The following is a 17,482-nucleotide window of genomic DNA, read 5'->3' on the forward strand; positions in this document are numbered from 1 at the left end:
CTTGGGGGCACTCTTTCCCTTCCGCCTCCGCCACGGTCTCCACCATGGCGGAGGCAGAAGAGACTCCCTCCACTGCGCATGCGTGGGAAGCTGTCAGCGGCCGCTGACGCTCCCGCGCATAATAACATAAGAACTAGGAGCAGGAGTAGGCCACCTGGCCCCTCGAGCCTGCTCCACCATTCAATGAGATCATGGCTGATCTTTTGTGGACTCAGCTCCACTTTCCAACCCGAACACCATAACCCTTAATCCCTTTATTCTTCAAAAAACTATCTATCTTTATCTTAAAAACATTTAATGAAGGAGCCTCTACTGCTTCACTGGCAAGGAATTCCATAGATTCACAACCCTTTGGGTGAAGAAGTTCCTCCTAAACTCAGTCCTAAATCTACTTTCCCTTATTTTGAGGCTATGCCCCCTAGTTCTGCTTTCACCCGGCATGCGCCGCCCGATGATGTCATTTCCGCGCCAGCTGGCGGGGCACCAAAGGCCTTTTCCGCCAGCTGGCGGGGCGGAAATTCGTCCGGCGCCGACCTAGCCCCTCAAGGTTGGGGCTCGGCCCCCAAAGATGCGGAGCATTCCGCACCTTTGGGGCGGCGCGATGCCCGTCTGGTTTGCGCCGTTTTGGGCGCCAGTCGGCGGACATCGCGCCATTTCCAGAGAATTTCGCCCCCTGTCTTTAACCCTGTATTCAGCATTCATTTCGACCTTCCGAAATGAATCTTTTCACATTTATCTAGGTTGAACTCCATCTGCCACTTCTCAGCCCTGCTCTGAATTCTGTCACTGTCCTGTTGTAACCTGCAACAGCCCTCAACACTATCTACAACTCCACCAACCTTCGTGTCATTGGCAAACTTACTAACCCACCCTTCCACTTCCTCATCCAAGTCATTTATAAAAACCACAAAGAGCAGAGGTCCCAGAACAGATTCCTGTGGGACACCATTGATCTCCGACCTCCAGGCAGAATATTTTCCATCCATTACCACTCGCTGTCTTCTTTCGGCCAGCCAATTCTGTATCCAGACAGCCAGATTTCCCATGCCTTCTGACTTTCTGAATGAGCCTACCATGGGGAACCTTATCAAATGCCTTAATGAAATCCATATACACCACATCCACTGCCCGCCCTTCATCAATGTGTCTCGTCGCAGCCTCAAAGAATTCAATGAGTCTTGTGAGGCATAACCTGCCTCTCACAAAGCCATGCTGACTTTCTTTAATCAAACTATGTTTTTCTAAATAATCATAAATCCTATCTTTCAGAATCCTTTCCAATGTTTTGCTCACCACAGACGTAAGACTGATGGGTCTGTAATTCCCAGGGATTTCCCTATTCCCTTTCTTGAACAGGGGAACCACATTCGCCTCCCTCCAATCATCCGGTACTACTTCAGTGGAGAGTGAGGACGCAAAGATCATCGCCAACGACGCAGCAATCTCTTCCCTTGCTCCCCGTGATAACCTTGGGTATATCCCGTCTGGCCCAGGGGACTTATCTATCCTGATGCTTTTCAAAATCTCCGGCGCATCCTTCTTAATATCAACCTGTTCGAGTCTATTAACTAGGTTCACGCTGTTCTCATGAGCAGCAAGGTCCCTCTCTCTAGTGAATACTGAAGCAAAATATTAATTTAGGGCCTCTCCTATCTCCTCAGACTCGAGGCACAAGTTCCCTCCACTATCCCTATTCGGCCCTACTCTCGCTCTGATCATTCTCTTATTTCTCAAGTGTAGACCATCTTGGGGGTTTTCCCTAATCCTACCCGCCAGGGCTTTTTCATGCCCCCTTCTAGCTCTCCTAAGTCTATTTCTGAGTTCCTTTCTGGCTGCCTTGTAACCCTCTAGAGCGGTGCCAGATCCTTGCTTCCTCACCCTTACGTAAGCTTCCTTCTTCCTCTTGACTAGAAGCTCCACTTCTCTTGTCTTCCAAGGCTTCTTCACCTTACCATTCCTTCCTTGTCTGAGTGGGACAAAACTATCCAGCACTCGCAGCAAGTGCTCCTTAAACAACCCCCACTTTACTGTTGTGCATTTCCCTGAGTACAACTGTTCCCAATTTATGCTCCTCAGCTCCTGTCTAATAGCAGTATAATTTCCCCTCAGCAGTATAATTTCCCCACTACTCCTGTGTTTGCTGACATAAATCACTGCACTTGAAAATTAATTTATTCTGTGATACACTTGACATTTTGATATGATGAGACATTCTATAAAATGCCAGTATTACAGTAGAAAATTTGATTCCCAGCTCCAATGGAGCAGTCATTCTTCACAAGCTGTATTAGCCTTCTAATTTATGACTAGAATTGCAATAATTTATTTTAAAAGAAAAGCTGAGCAATGTGCATTCCAGCAGTGATGTGCAGACAGTAGTAGAGAACGTCCTTTGCTTCAATTACTTGAGACTAGAGGGTTCCCCTCTTTTTCAATCTGAAGCACATTTACAATGGGGTGATTTTATTGTGGTTTCATATATCAATCCCCAGTGCATTTTCCTCTGTGTTAATGGCTGTGTTTTCTGTTATTTTAACAACTAATCATACTAATCTTGTTTCTCCCATCTTGGTCATTGAATATTTACTGTTATTTGTGTAATATTGTGTTGGATTCTTTTGATGCAGATTGCTCTAGCTATACAGCACTGTCACTCCCTGAACATTGCCCACAGAGACCTCAAACCTGAAAACCTCCTCTTCAAGGACAACTCTTTGGTGAGTACCAGAATCAAAGGCTGGCCATCTAAGCAACTCCAATAGACTAGTAACAATAATAATATTCTTCTTCATGTTTTGACGCTATTTAAACTATAATTATGTAAAACACCACGCATGGTAACCCAGAGGTTGCGCTGTTTTATAAAGACACAGAATTATTACACAATGTTTGTTTTAAAGGAAACGGTGATGTCCCTTTTAGGCCAGAATGTGTATTTGCTGTACATTGCTGGCAATAAATTGTGGATTGTCAGGTTGCAAATGGGACCCCTGCATTCACGTGATTGACAGCCCAATAAACAAAGTAGAAAGAGAATGGGAAGAGTATGTTCTGAGAGTGGGCGTTGAAACCAACTGTTCCTTGCCCCAAATCATGTTGACACTGGAGGATGGCATTTAGCTGGCTTTGGGCTCCTTGTAAAGAAGACTGGAATAGTTTAATATATGTGCGAAAAGTGCACTGTTAAAATATATGAAACACACTATATTATTCAGATTATTTTTCGTATGTTCAAGAGATAGGTATTCTGATTCTAAGAATCATTCTCCTAAAGTTCTGTACTTGCCCACATTCGAACCTAGCTTGCATTTCATTTCTAATGTACTATAGAGGGTTTCCTCATGTTAAGTTTTCACCAAACTATTCATACCTCTGCATTCTATTTGATGCTGTGCTTCCAATCACCTGTCCTTTGTCATCTAGATCACTTAATTCCAGATCCTTAATACAGGTCTTGTCTGTCCGTCACCCCTGAGTTTACTGTCTTACATTGGCTACAAGTCGTGCACCATGTCTTACTTCAAACACTCTGTTTTTTGTTCATATCCTCTAAGACTTTGCTTCTCCCTATTTCTGTAATCTCTTCCTACCCTAGAACTCTCTGAGATCTTCCTTCCTCAATTCTTTCCTCTTGAACAACCCTGATTCTCTTTACTCCAACATTGGTGGTGTCCTTTCAGCTGTCTAAGCCCTAGACTCCGGAATTTCTTTACTAAACCTTTTTGCTTCTCCAACTCAAGGCACACCTTAAAGCCAAAGTTTGGGCCACCTAATAGTGTAAGATGCATTTAATAATAATAATCTTTATTGTCACGAGTAAGCTTACATTAACACTGCAATGAAGTTACTGTGAAAAGCCCCTACTTGCCACACTCCGGCGCCTGTTCGGGTACACCGAGGGAGAATTCAGAATGTCCAAATAACCCAACAGCACGTCTTTCGGGACTTGTGGGAGGAAACCGGAGCACCTGGAGGAAACCCACGCAAACACAGGGAGAACGTGCAGACTCGCACAGACAGTGATCCAAGCTGGGAATTGAACCTGGGACTCTGGCGCTGTGAAACGACAGTGCTAACCACTGTGCTACCATTCCACCCGTATGGGATATAAGCTGTGCTGGCAAGGCCAATATTTATTTCCCATCCCTAATCGCCGATGAAAAGGCCGTGGTGAACGTTCTGGTTTTTCCTGTCTCTAGGCTTAATACTGCTGGTCCATTTTATTAAAAAATACTTTCTCGCATTCACTTTCTCTTTTGTTCTTTTAATTTGGAGGCATAAATGCTGGTCAGAATGGGTTGTAGCCAGGTTAAAGGCTGGTGAAACAGGGTATATTTGGGTTTGCAGTTGGTAAAGGGATCAGGCTTGGAAGGTGCATTTTCAGATGTGGGGCACAGCCCAATACCTCTGAGACTCGTTCTTGGGTAGATTAAAAGACATGTGCGATTAAGTTTGGAAATTAAACCTAATAGCCCAACACAGCAGTCATGCATCATGTATATAAAATATTGTTCTGTGTGACAATGCTGGTCAGGTAACCAGTTATGGTTCTTCTATAGAATTGGACTCCTCATTCCTTTTCGTATGGAAAGTCATAGAACATTACAGCGCAGTACAGGCCCTTCGGCCCTCGATGTTGCGCCGACCTGTGAAACCACTACAAAGCCCATCTATACTATTCCCTTATCGTCCATATGTCTATCCAATGACCATTTGAATGCCCTTAGTATTGGCAAATCCACTACTGTTGCAGGCAGGGCATTCCACGCCCTTTCTACTCTCTGAGTAAAGAACCTACCTCTGACATCTGTCCTATATCTATCTCCCCTCAATTTAAAGCTATGACCCCTCGTGCTAGACATCACCATCCGAGGAATCACTGTCCACCCTATCTAATCCACTGATCATCTTGTATGCCTCAATTAAGTCACCTCTTAACCTTCTTCTCTCTAATGAAAACAGCCTCAAGTCCCTCAGCCTTCCCTCATAAGATCTTCCCTCCATACCAGGCAACATTCTGGTAAATCTCCTCTGCACCCTTTCCAATGCTTCTACATCCTTCCTGTAATGCGGCGACCAGAATTGCACGCAATACTCCAAATGCGGCCGCACCAGAGTTTTGTACAGCTGCAACATGACCTCATGGCTCCGAAACTCAATCACTCTACCAATAAAAACTAACACACCGTACGCCTTCTTAACAACCCTCTCAACCTGGGTGACAACTTTCAGGGATCTATGTACATGGACACCGAGATCTCTCTGCTCATCCACACTACCAAGAATCTTACCATTAGCCCAGTACTCTGTCTTCCTGTTATTCCTACCAAAATGAATCACCTCACACTTTTCTGCATTAAACTCCATTTGCCACCTCTCAGCCCAGCGCTGCAGCTTATCTTATGTCCCTCTGTAACTTGTAACATCCTTCCGCACTGTCCACAACTCCACCGACTTTAGTGTCATCTGCAAATTTACTCACCCATCCTTCTACGCCCTCCTCCAGGTCATTTATAAAAATGACAAACAGCAGTGGCCCCAAAACAGATCCTTGTGGTACACCACTAGTAACTGGACTCCAGCGTGAACATTTCCCATCAACCACCACCCTTTATCTTCTTCCAGCTAGCCAATTTCTGATCCAAACTGCTAAATCACCCTGAATCCCATGCCTCCGTATTTTCTGCAATAGCCTACCGTGGGGAACCTTATCAAACGCTTTACTGAAATCCATATACACCACACCAACTGCTTTACCCTCATCCACCTGTTTGGTCACCTTCTCAAAGAACTCAATAAGGTTTGTGAGGCACGACCTACTCTTCACAAAACCGTGTTGACTATCTCTAATCAAATTATTCCTTTCCAGATGATTATACATCCTATCTCTTATAAACTTTTCCAAGACCTTGCCCACAACAGAAGTAAGGCTCACTGGTCTATAGTTACCGGGGTTGTCTCTACTCCCCTTCTTGAACAAGGGGACAACATTTGCTATCCTCCAGTCTTCTGGCACTATTCCTGTAGACAAAGATGACTTCAAGATCAAAGCCAAAGGCTCAGCAATCTCCTCCCTAGCTTCCCAGAGAATCCTAGGATAAATCCCATCCGGCCCAGGTGACTTATCTATTTTCACACTTTCCAGAATTGCTAACACCTCCTCCTTATGAACCTCCAGCCCTTCTAGTCTAGTAGCCTGAATCTCCGTATTCTCCTTGACAACATTGTCTTTTTCCTGTGTGAATACTGACAAAAAATATTCATTTAGCACCTCTCCTATCTCCTCGGACTCCAAGCACAACTTCCCACTACTGTCCTTGACTGGCCCTACTCTTACCCTAGTCATTGACATGCTGTGAATAAAGTCTGTGAAGCCCATATTATCTGTAGAACGTTAAATATGTTAGAGATAGATACCAAAATGTATCCCTAAAATTGAATTTATATTTTTAGCATTTGGTAGCAGCATAAGACCATAGGAACTAGGAACAGGAGTAGCCCATTTGACCCCTCAAGCCTGCTCCTCCATTCAGTAGGATGATGGCTGATTCAGCATTCCTCACATCCACTTTCCTGCCCTTTTCCTGTAACGCTTGATTCCCTTATTGATCAAGAATCCATCTCCGTCTGAAATATACATACGTACTCTAATAATCTTTATTAGTGTCACAAGTATACTTATATTAACACTGCAATGAAGTTACTGTGAAAATCCCCTAGTCTCCACATTCCAGTGCCTGTTGGGGTACACGGAAGGAAAATTCAGAATGTCCAAATTACCCAACAAAGACATCTTTTGGGACTTGTGGGAGGAAATCCACACAGACACGGGGAGAACGTGCAGACTACGGCGCCTATTCGGGTACACTGAGGGAGAATTCAGAATGTCCAATTCACCTAACAAGCATGCCTTTCGGGATTTGTGGGAGGAAACCGATGCACCTGGAGCAAGCCCACACACACACTGGGAGAACGTGCAGACTCTGCACAGACGGTGACCCAAGCGGTCACTGTCTGTCCCCCACAGCTCTCTGGCAATGAGTTCCAAAGACACACTAACTCTTGGAAGATATTCCTATTCATCTCACTCTTAAATTACTACCTCTTTATTCTAAGACTATTCCCTCTGGTCCTAGACTGTCCCATGAGGGGAAACATCCTCTCATCATTTACCTTCGCAAAACCCTTGGGCTGGATTCTCCGGGCTCCGACGCTGAAATCACGTTTGGCGACTGGCCGGAGAATCCGAGTTCCCGACCAAGCCAGGGGAGGAGCCGCTTTTGTGATGCTAGGCCCCCTCCAAAGTGGGGTACTCTAGGAGTACGCCGCACCGCATATCGACGGCCTCAGGACATTGCTCCGCTCTGCTCCCGACCGGCCGAGTTCCCGACAGCGTGGTACACATTGGCCTCACTGTCAGGAAGTCGGCGTGGCAGCTGCAGACTCAGTCCAGCGCCGCCATGGTCTGCGGGGGGGGGGGGGGGGGGGGGGGGGGAAGAGGGCTGTGTGTGTGTGTAAGTATGTGTGTGTGTGTGCGTGTGTGTGTAAGTACATGGGTGTATGTAAGTATGTGTGTAAGTGTAAGTACGTGTGTGTGTGTGTGTGTGTGTGTGTAAGTAAGTATAAGTGTAAGTAAGTATAAGTGTGAGTAAGTAAGTGTGTGTGTAAGTGTGGGGGAGTGGGACTAGGTAGGGTGCTCTTTCAGAGGGTTAGCACAGACTCGATGGGCCAAATGTCCTCCTGCACTGTAGGAATTCTATGATGCTATGAATCAGTCCACTTTAGCTAAATCTATCCTCATTTCATTGTAATTCCCTTTATTTAAATTCAACACAGTTTCTCACTCAAACTGAATATTAAATTCTATCATACATTGATACATACATAGAAGACAGGAGCAGGAGGAGGCCTGTTGGCCGTTCGTGCCTGCTCCGCCGTTTATCACGATCATGGCTGATCATTCAACTCAATAGCATGATCCTGCTTTCTCCCCATAACCTTTGATTAGCACAGTGGGCTAAACAGCTGGCTTGTAATGCAGAACAAGGCCAGCAGCGCGGGTTCAATTCCCGTACTGGCCTCCTCGAACAGGCACCGGAATGTGGCAACTAGAGGCTTTCACAGTAACTTCATTGAAGCCTACTTGTGACAATAAGTGATTATTATATTATTATCTCATTCTCCCCAAGTGCTATATCTAGCCACCTCTTGAATATATTCAATGTTTTAGCATCAACTACTTCCTGTGGTAATGAATTCCACAGGCTCACCACTCTCTGGGTGAAGAAGCGTCTCCTCATCTCTGTCCAAAATGGTTTACCCTGAATCCTCAGACTGTGACCCTTGGTTCTGGACACACTCAGAACATTGGGACCATCTTCCCTGCATTAAGGCAGCACGGTAGCACAGTGGTTAGTACAGTTGCTTCACAGCGCCAGGGTCCCAGGTTCGATTCCCGGCTTGGGTCACTGTCTGTGCGGAGTCTGCATGTTCTCCCTGTGTCTGCGTGGGTTTCCTCTGGGTGCTCCGGTTTCCTCCCACAGTCCAAAGACATGCAGGTTAGGTGGGTTGGCCATGCTAATTACCCTTAGTGTCCATAAAAGGTCAGCTGGGGTTACTGGGTTACGGGGAAAGGGTGGAGGTGTGGGCTTAAGTAGGGTCTGCTTTCCAAGAGCCTGGGCAGACTCGATGGGCCAGAAATTGTATAATTCGATGGTCTACCCTGTCTAGTCCTGTTAAAATGTTATAAGTTCTATGAGATCCCTCCTCATTCTTCTGAACTCCAGCGAGAACAATCCTAACCTAGTCAATCTCTCCTCATATGACAGTCCCGCCATCCCTGGAATCATGTTGTGATTCCTACTTCCTAGGGAGTCTTTTACACAGGTCATTTATTATACCTGTTCCCTGGTTGGTTCCATGGCATATTGCTCTAGGAAACTATCCCTAATGCACTCTCTGAATATGTTGTTGTAGCTACCCATACCAATTTGATTAACCCAGCCAACATGAAGATTAAAGTCACCCACAATTGTTGCTCTATTCTTTTTACATGCTGCTATTATTTATTGGTTTATACCCTTTCACTTTAGTGTGGCTACTGTTTGGGGGTCTATACACTACTACGATCAATGTCTTCTTTCCCTTGCTGTTTTTTTACCACCACCCAAATGGACTCTAGATCATCTCTCAATTGTCCTAATTTCATCTCTTACCCCACCACCTTTTCCTTCCTTCCTAAAAGATCATACATTCCTGAATATTAAGTTCCCAGTTGTGATCACCCTGTAACCATGTCCGATGTCTTCATAATGGCTATGTGCCGTCAGCTCGTATACCTCAGTGTTTTTCAAACTTTTTTCTGGTGATCCAATTTAGAAAAAAATTCCAATTAAGGGGCAATTTAGTGTGGTCAATCCACCTACCCTGCACATCTTTGGGTTGTGGGGGTGAGACCCACACAAACACTGGGGGAATGTGCAAACTCCACATGGACCGTGACCCGGGGCCATGATCGAACCCGGGTCCTCAGCGCCGTGAGGCAACAGTGCTAACCACTGCACCAGGGTGCCGCCCCCACTGGCAACCCCCTTTTACAGAATGGCCAACTCTCGCGGCCCAAGCCACGTTCACAGTAGACTCCCCATAGTTACTTTGAAAAGTGTCACACTCGTTGTTGGCACTTCTGTGTTATTAAATGTAAAAAATGTAAATTGAGCTGGTGTTTCACCTGAAAGGACAGCTCTATCCTGACACCTTGCTAAAGGGCGTAACTCTGGATTATTTGATTATTTTATATCTTCACACCCATTGTTAGCAATTGGAGAATTGCGTGCAAACGCTGGAAAGATTAACCAATATTGCACTGTTTTAACAATGTCATCTTCACTCGTTCAAACCTAACACAACCTCAGATAGGAAATTAAACTCAAAACTTCCACTTCAGAAACAGGAGCCCTAACTGCTGAACTAAAATCATAATCAGACCGAATGTCACTGGACTCCTGTCATTACCGTTTCCCAGGTAAATATCTAACGGACTGAAAACATGCTAAAAAGAAATGCTCGGCACAGAATATGCGAAACGTACAGCCACATTACATTCCATACACCTGCAACATTTTACTGGCTCCTGTGTACATGAGTGTAGTTTAGTCGCCAGCTAATGCCATCCGTGGCAAACAATTGAAGTCCCGCTAAAGGTAAATGTAAAAGTCCTTGCAGTACAGGAACCAATTCAGCTGATGGAGTCCATGTAGCCACATGACAGAAACGGATACTTGGGGATGAATAACCGGGAAGAAGGGGTGGATAGCAGCATGGGAGATGATTGGGGAAAAAAAGAAGCAATTTTGAAGGACAAGTGCTCCGATGTGGAGAGACAATTCAGAAGTGGAAAGAGTATGGGCTTGTAGGGGTGGAGGAGGCTGGACGTCTGGGTTAGCTGAGAGAATTATAAAGGACACACTGGGTTTGTTCATGACACACTGAAATCAAAAAATAATATTAATCCCAACACTGAACACAGAGGAAGAGCCACCCAAAGAGAATTTTGCAGGTTTCTGACTGCAAACTCCCCCAACTACACTTGTGGCCCAGAGAGGCAAGAAAGTCCACTTCACCGGCCTCTACATCAGCCTCATGTGGTCATACACTGTATTACATTGAGAATTTAACCAGAGTGAAAATGGAAAAAATGGTCAGGTGATCTTTGGAGATAATGTTTGGTGACCTTTTGGCGACCCTTCTGGAGGTCGCGACCCCCACTTTTTGAAAATCACTGGTCTATCTTATTCTGAATGCTTCCTGCATTGCGATACAGAGCATTTAGGCTTGTCTTTTTGCCATTTTTAATCATTCTAATGTTTTTTTCTGCTGTGACCCTCTTTGCCTCTCGCCCTTGATTATCTTGTCTACCATTTTTGTATTTTACTGCTCTTTTATTACTGTCCTTGTTTCTCTTTCCTTTATCACCCTGATTGGCTTCCCACCCCCTGCCATTCTAATTTAAACCCTCCCGAACCACACAAGCAAACACTGTCCCAAGGACATCAGTTTAGGTCTTGCCCAGGTGTAATCCATCTAGTTTGTCCAAATATCCCAGGAATCTGAAGCCTACTCCCTTTCACCATCTTTCCAACCATGTATTCATCCGATATATCCTGCTGTTTCTACCCTGACTAGCACGTGGCACTGGTCATAATCATAAGATCACTAGAGTTTGAGGTCCTACTTTTCAACTTACTTCCTAAATTCCTATATTCTGCTTTTAGGACCTCATCCCTTTTTTACTTATGTCATTGGTAGTGGTGTGACCACTGGCTTTTCACCCTCCCCCTGTAGCCGCTCTGAGACATCCTAGCACCAAGGAAGCAACATATCCTGGAGTCTCATTTGCGACCACAGAAACATCTATCTATTCCCCTTACAATTTAATCCCCGTCAACTATTGCATTCCCATACTTTTTACTCCGCCTCTGTACAGCAGAGCCAACCATGGTGCAACGAATTGGGCTGTTGCTGCTTTTCCTTGAGAAGCCATTCACCTCCGCAATATCCAAAGTGATATATCTGTTTTGCAGAGGAATAGCCACAGGAGATTCCTGCATTTCTTGCCTAATCCTCCTGATGTGTCTGGTGGTCATCCATTCCCTTCCTGCCTATGGACGTTTAGCCTGTGGTGTGACCACCTCTCTATACGTGCTATCCGTGATATTCTCCGCCTCGCATTAGTCAGAATGTGACACTTGGGGTTAGAGGTTGGTTGGGGAAGGGTAGCAAGGCTGGTATGGTCTCCAGTTCATTTCTGGCATGCAGTGCAATTTAGGATTTGAATTGATAGGTAACAGAATAATCTTTTTGTTTGTGATCAGTACTGGGCGTACTGAGATTAAAGTTCTTCAATCCTTCATTAATTAATTAATTAATGGTGAATCATTTTTCTTCCGTTACGTGGTCCTCCGTTAATTATTTTGGATAGTTCCGCTTTGTGCTGATTAATTAGGCTATCTATAGCTGTGTTATATTCGGGCTAAGAATGCTTGGCAAGTGTACTCACTGAATTTTCGGTTCTTGGTAAGGGTTGTTTCATAATATCGTGTATGCTAAAGACTGGATGCTTTCCCTTCTCTTATAATTGTTCCTATCTAGATAGATTGATATGCATATACTGCATTCCCCTTTTATTTTATTATCTGATGTTAGTCTTGGAACTTCTTGACTGATTTACAAAATATGGGAGTCAGATTTGTACAAACCAGTGAGGTTCTTGTCTTGACAATGGGCCTCCGTTCGATGACAAATACATACTCCCACATCTCTGTGGGTTTACGATTAGATTATTAACACTTTTAGTGCAGTGAATTCGAGGAATCTGTTGTTGGCTGCACTTTAAAGTCTTCAATTGAATTTATTTCTGTCCTCTGCACAGTAAATTAATCCTTTCTCTCTTCTTAGACCATAAGACAGAGGAGCAGAATTAGGCCACTCGGCCCATCGAGTCTGCTCCGCCATTCAATCATGGCTGATATTTTTCTCACCCCCATTCTCCTGCCTTCTCTCCATAACCCCTGATTCCCTTATTGATCAAAAACCTATCTATCTCTGTCTTAAAGACACTCAGTGATTTGGTCTCCACAGCCTTCTGCAGCAAAGAGTTCCACAGATTCACCAACCTCTGGCTGAAGAAATTCCTCCTCATCTCTGTTTTAAAGGATTGTCCCTATAGTCTGAGATTGTGTCTTCTGCTTCTAGTTTTTCCTACAAGTGGAAGCATCCTCTCCACGTCCACTCTATCCAGGCCTCGCAGTATCCTGTAAGTTTCAATAAGATCCCTCCTCATCCTTCTAAACTCCAACGAGTACAGATCCAGAGTCCTCAACCGTTCCTCATACGACAAGCTCTTCATTCTAGGGATCATTCTTGTGAATCTCCTCTGGACCCTTTCCAAGACCAGCACATCCTTCCTTAGATACGGGGCCCAAAACTGCTCACAATACTCCAAATGGGGTCTGACCTGAGCCTTGTATAGCCTCAGAAGTACATCCTTGGTCTTGTATTCTAGCCCTCTCTACATGAATGCTAACATTGCATTTGCCTTCCTAACTGCCGACTGAACCTGCACGTTAACCTTAAAGGAATCGTGAACAAGGACTCCCAAGTGCCTTTGTGCTTCTGATTTCCTAAGCATCTTCCCATGTAGAAAATATCTATGCCTCCATTTCTCCTTCCAAAGTGCATAACTTCACACTTTTCAACATTGTATTCCATCTGCCACTTCTTTGCCCACTCTCCTAGCCTGTCCAAGTCCTTCTGTAACCTGCCTGCTTCCTCAATACTACCTGCCCCTGTACAGATCCTTGTATCATCTGCAAACTTAACACCATGGTTTCTTAACTTATTTAACAGTCTCCTATGCGGCACCTTGTCAAAGGTTTTCTGGAAATCTAAATAAATCACGTCCATTGGCTCTCCTTTGTTTAACTTCCTTGTTACATCCTGAAAGAACTCAAACAGATTTGTCAGACATGACCTCTCCTAGACGAAGCCGTGCTGACTCAGTCCTACTCCGCGACCTCATCTTTAATTGGATTTGTTTATTATCACGTGTACCAAGGTACAGTGAAAAGTATTTTTCTGCGAGCAGCTCAACAGATCATTAAATACATGAAAAGAAAACGAAATTAAAAAAAAATACATAATAGGGCAACACAAGGTACACAATGTAAAAGAGAGAGGTTAGTAATAATGTTAGTCTTAGAATTAAATTTTAAAAGATTAGAATGATTGTAAGTTAAGTAAAAAGTGGATCTGTTAGGGAGAGCACGCAGAGAGTCGCCATGCTCTGGCGCCATCTTGTGCAAGAATTTGCACAATGGACCCTCAAATCTTGCCAATGATCGAAGTCAGGCTAACCGGTCTATAATTTCCTGTCTTCTGCCTCCCTCCGTTCTTTAACAGGGGTGTTACATTAGCCACTTTCCAGTCCTCTGGGATCCTTCCTGCCTCCAGTGATTCCTGAAAGATCATCACCAATGCCTCCACAATCTCCTCAGCTATCTTTTTTAGAACCCTGTGGTGTAGTCCATCCGGTCCAGGAGATTTATCCACCTTCAGACCTTTCAGTTTCCTCAGAACCTTCTCCTCAGTAATCGTCACTGCATTCACCTCTGCCCCCTGGTTCTCCTGGAGCTCTGGCATCCCACTAGTCTCTTCCACTGTGAAGACTGATGCAAAGTAACTATTCAGTTGTCTGCCATTTCTTTGTTTCCTATTATTACTTCTCCAGCCACATTTTCCAATGGTCCAATGTCTATTTTTGCCTCTTTCTTACCTTTTATATATTGAAAAAAACTCTTCCTTTTATATATTGAAAACGACTTCCTATCTTCCTTTATATTACTAGCTAGCTTACACTCATACTTCATCTTCTCCCCCCTTATTGCTTTTTTAGTTGTCCTCTGCTCGCTTTTAAAGGTTTCCTAATCCTCTGGCTTCCCACTAATCCTCGCCACTTTGTATGCTTTTTCTTTAGCTTTAATGCTGTCCTTGACTGCCCTCATCAGCCATGGATGCCTTGTCCTCCCCTTAGCATGTTTCCTCCTCCTTGGGATGAATTTCTGTTGTGCCTCCCGAATAACCCCAAAAACTCCTGCCATTGCTGTTCCACTGTCTTCCCTGCTAGTCTCCTTTTCCAATCAACTCTGGCCAGCTCCTCCCTCATGTCTTTGTAGTTACCCTTATTTAATTGTAATACCATTACATCTGATTGCAGCTTCTCCCTCTCAAACTGCAGGATAAATTCTATCATATTGTGGTCACTGCTCCCTAAGGGTTCCTTCACCTTAAGTTCCCTAATCATGTCTGCCTCACTCCACGTCACCAAATCCAGAATTGCCTGTTCCCTGGTCGGCTCTGTCACAAGCTGCTCCAAAAGAATATCTCTTAGACATCCCACAAATTCCTTTTTTTGGGATCCACTACCAACCTGATTTTCCCAGTCCAACTGATATTGTAATCTTGCCTTTTTACATGCCTTTTCTATCTCTTGATTTATTTTCTGCCCCACATCCTGACTACTGCTAGGGGGCCTGTACATAACTCCCATCAGGGTCTTTTTACCTGTACAATTCCTCAACTCTACCCACAGAGATTCTATGCCTTCTGATCCTATATCATTCCTTGCTATCGATTTAACTTAATTCCTTACTAACAATGCAACCCCGCCCCCTTTGCCCATCTGCCTGTCCTTTCGATAGGACACATATCCTTGGATATTTAGATCCCAGCCCTGATCCCCTTGCAGCCACGTCTCTGTGATGCCCACAACATCGTACCGGCCAATTACAATGTGCGCAACAAGCTCATTTTCCTTGTTCCGTATACTGCGCACATTTAGGTACAACACCCTCAATCCTGCATTGACCATCTCCCTTTTCACACTTGTTACCTTTTTTGCTCTGCCTGAGGGTGATGTTGTACTTTTATTTTGGTTCTCTATTTCCCCTTCAGTTATTACACCACCTCAGCTCACATTCTGGTTCCCACCCCCCTGCCATACTAGTTTAAATCCTCCCGTGTGAATCTAGCAAACCTCCCAGCCAGGATATCAGTGCTCCTCCAGTTTAGATGCAACCCGTCCTTCTTGTACAGGTCCAACCTGCCCCGGAAGAGATCCCAATGGTTCAAAAATCTGAAACCCTCCCTCCTGCACCACCGGTTTAGTCACGTGTTTAGCTGCACTATCCTCCTATTTCTAGCCTCACTGGCACAGGCAGTAATCCTGAAATTACAACCCTAGAGGTCCTGCTTTTTAGCTTACTGCCTAACTCCCTGAACTCCTTCTGCAGGACCTCATCACTGTTCCTGCCTATGTTGTTAGTACCTATGTGTACTACAACCTCTGCTGTTCACCCTCTCCCTTCAGGATGTCCTGTGTTCGTTCAGAGACATCTTTGACCCTGGCACCAGGGAGGAAACATACCATCCTGGAGTCTCTTTCACATCCACAAAGCGCCTATCTGTGCCCCCTACTATAGAGTCCCCTATAACTATCGCTCTCCTGCACTTAGCCCTTCCCTGCTGAGCAACAGAGCCAGTTGTGGTGCCACTTTTCTGGTTGCTGTTGTTTTCCCCTGATAGGCTCTCCCCCTCAACAGTATCCAAAATGGTATACCTGTTAGAGAGGGTCAGTCACAGAGGATTCCTGCGCTGACTGCTTGCCCTTTCTAGCGGTCACCCATCTGTCTGCCTGCACCTTGGGTGTGACCACGTCTCTATAACTCCTATCTATAACGCTTTCCGCCACCTGCATGCTCCTAAGTGCATCCAACTGCTGCTCCAATCGGACCATGTGGTCTGTGAGGAGCTGCCATTGGTTACACTTGCTGCAGATGCAGTCGACCGGTACGCTGGAAGCGTCACACATCTGCCACACCTCACAGTTGGCGCACTGCTCCCCGCTGAGTGACATTTAAGCACTAGTTAATTAATTTAAAATAATTACTTGAATTATTGTTGATTGAGTTACAATTAACTATATGACCCTGATGCTAGATTTCTACTGTAAAATTAAATACTACTCTCTGCCCTCGGGTTTAGTTACTCCTCTACCTAGTTTATTGATACATTTGAATTCATTTTTTTTTTTCAATGTTATTTTTTTCAAATTTAACATATTTCCTACCAGCCGATCAGGTCACAGCTGTGATTTCACTTCAGTTCCCCCCCCCCCCCCCCCCACAATTTGAAAAGGTATTTGTATCACTTACCTTCCCAGGATGCACTCTGGATCTCTCCCTGCAGATTAACAGTTACAAAGCCAGAAGAAGAAAACAAAACAAAAAGGGAAAAGCACCTCCTCCCACTCTGCACCGAATTACCACACTGCTCCAAATTACCAAGTTCCAATTCCCACTCTGGCTGTGTCTCATTCAGCGTGACTCGACAAAGCTTACTCATCTTTTTCTCAACTTTGCCTGTTACAGTTCAGCCACTTTTCTTTTTCTATAGTAAGACAGAAGCATTCGCATTTTCAACCTCATTGATGCCAAGAATTCTAGCACTTCCCTACTTTCCCACACCTCCCAACAGCGTGCAGCTTGGTGGGATTGTCGGTATGAAAAATGAAATGAAAATGAAAATCGCTTATTGTCACGAGTAGGCTTCAATGAAGTTATTGTGAAAAGCCCCTAGTCGCCACATTCCGGCGCCTGTTCGGGGAGGCTGGTAAGGGAATTGAACCGTGCTGCTGGCCTGTCTTGGTCTGCTTTAAAAGCCAGCGATTTAGCCCAGTGAGCTAAACCAGCCCCACGGTAGAAGCATTTCCTCACTACAGTGAAGTGAAACCATTCCACAACAAATGAGTCAAAGATCTGAGGCTTCAACATATGATATTCAAAGCAGGTTATGTGGAACATGGGAAGCAAGGAAAAGTCTCCAGCACTCTAAGGCTAGATTATGCCTACAAGAAAATGGCCCCTCC

General features: G+C 44.7%; 1 protein-coding gene across 9 annotated transcripts in view; it reads left to right on the plus strand.

Annotated features, from left to right (window-relative positions):
- Positions 1–17,482, plus strand: part of mapkapk5 (MAPK activated protein kinase 5) — a 157,537-nt gene that overhangs the window by 81,404 nt on the left and 58,651 nt on the right. For all 9 annotated transcript variants that reach the window (XR_011936579.1, XR_011936515.1, XR_011936569.1 and 6 more), the window contains one exon: positions 2,628–2,717. Coding sequence is in view for 2 of the 9 variants with exons in the window: in XM_072485046.1 (XP_072341147.1) it covers positions 2,628–2,717 (90 nt within the window). In the remaining 7 variants the exon portion in view is untranslated. The remainder of the gene's footprint in view (positions 1–2,627; positions 2,718–17,482) is intronic.

Source organism: Scyliorhinus torazame, chromosome 1 (assembly GCF_047496885.1).
Source record: "Scyliorhinus torazame isolate Kashiwa2021f chromosome 1, sScyTor2.1, whole genome shotgun sequence".
In the NCBI taxonomy this organism is placed as follows: domain Eukaryota; kingdom Metazoa; phylum Chordata; class Chondrichthyes; order Carcharhiniformes; family Scyliorhinidae; genus Scyliorhinus; species Scyliorhinus torazame.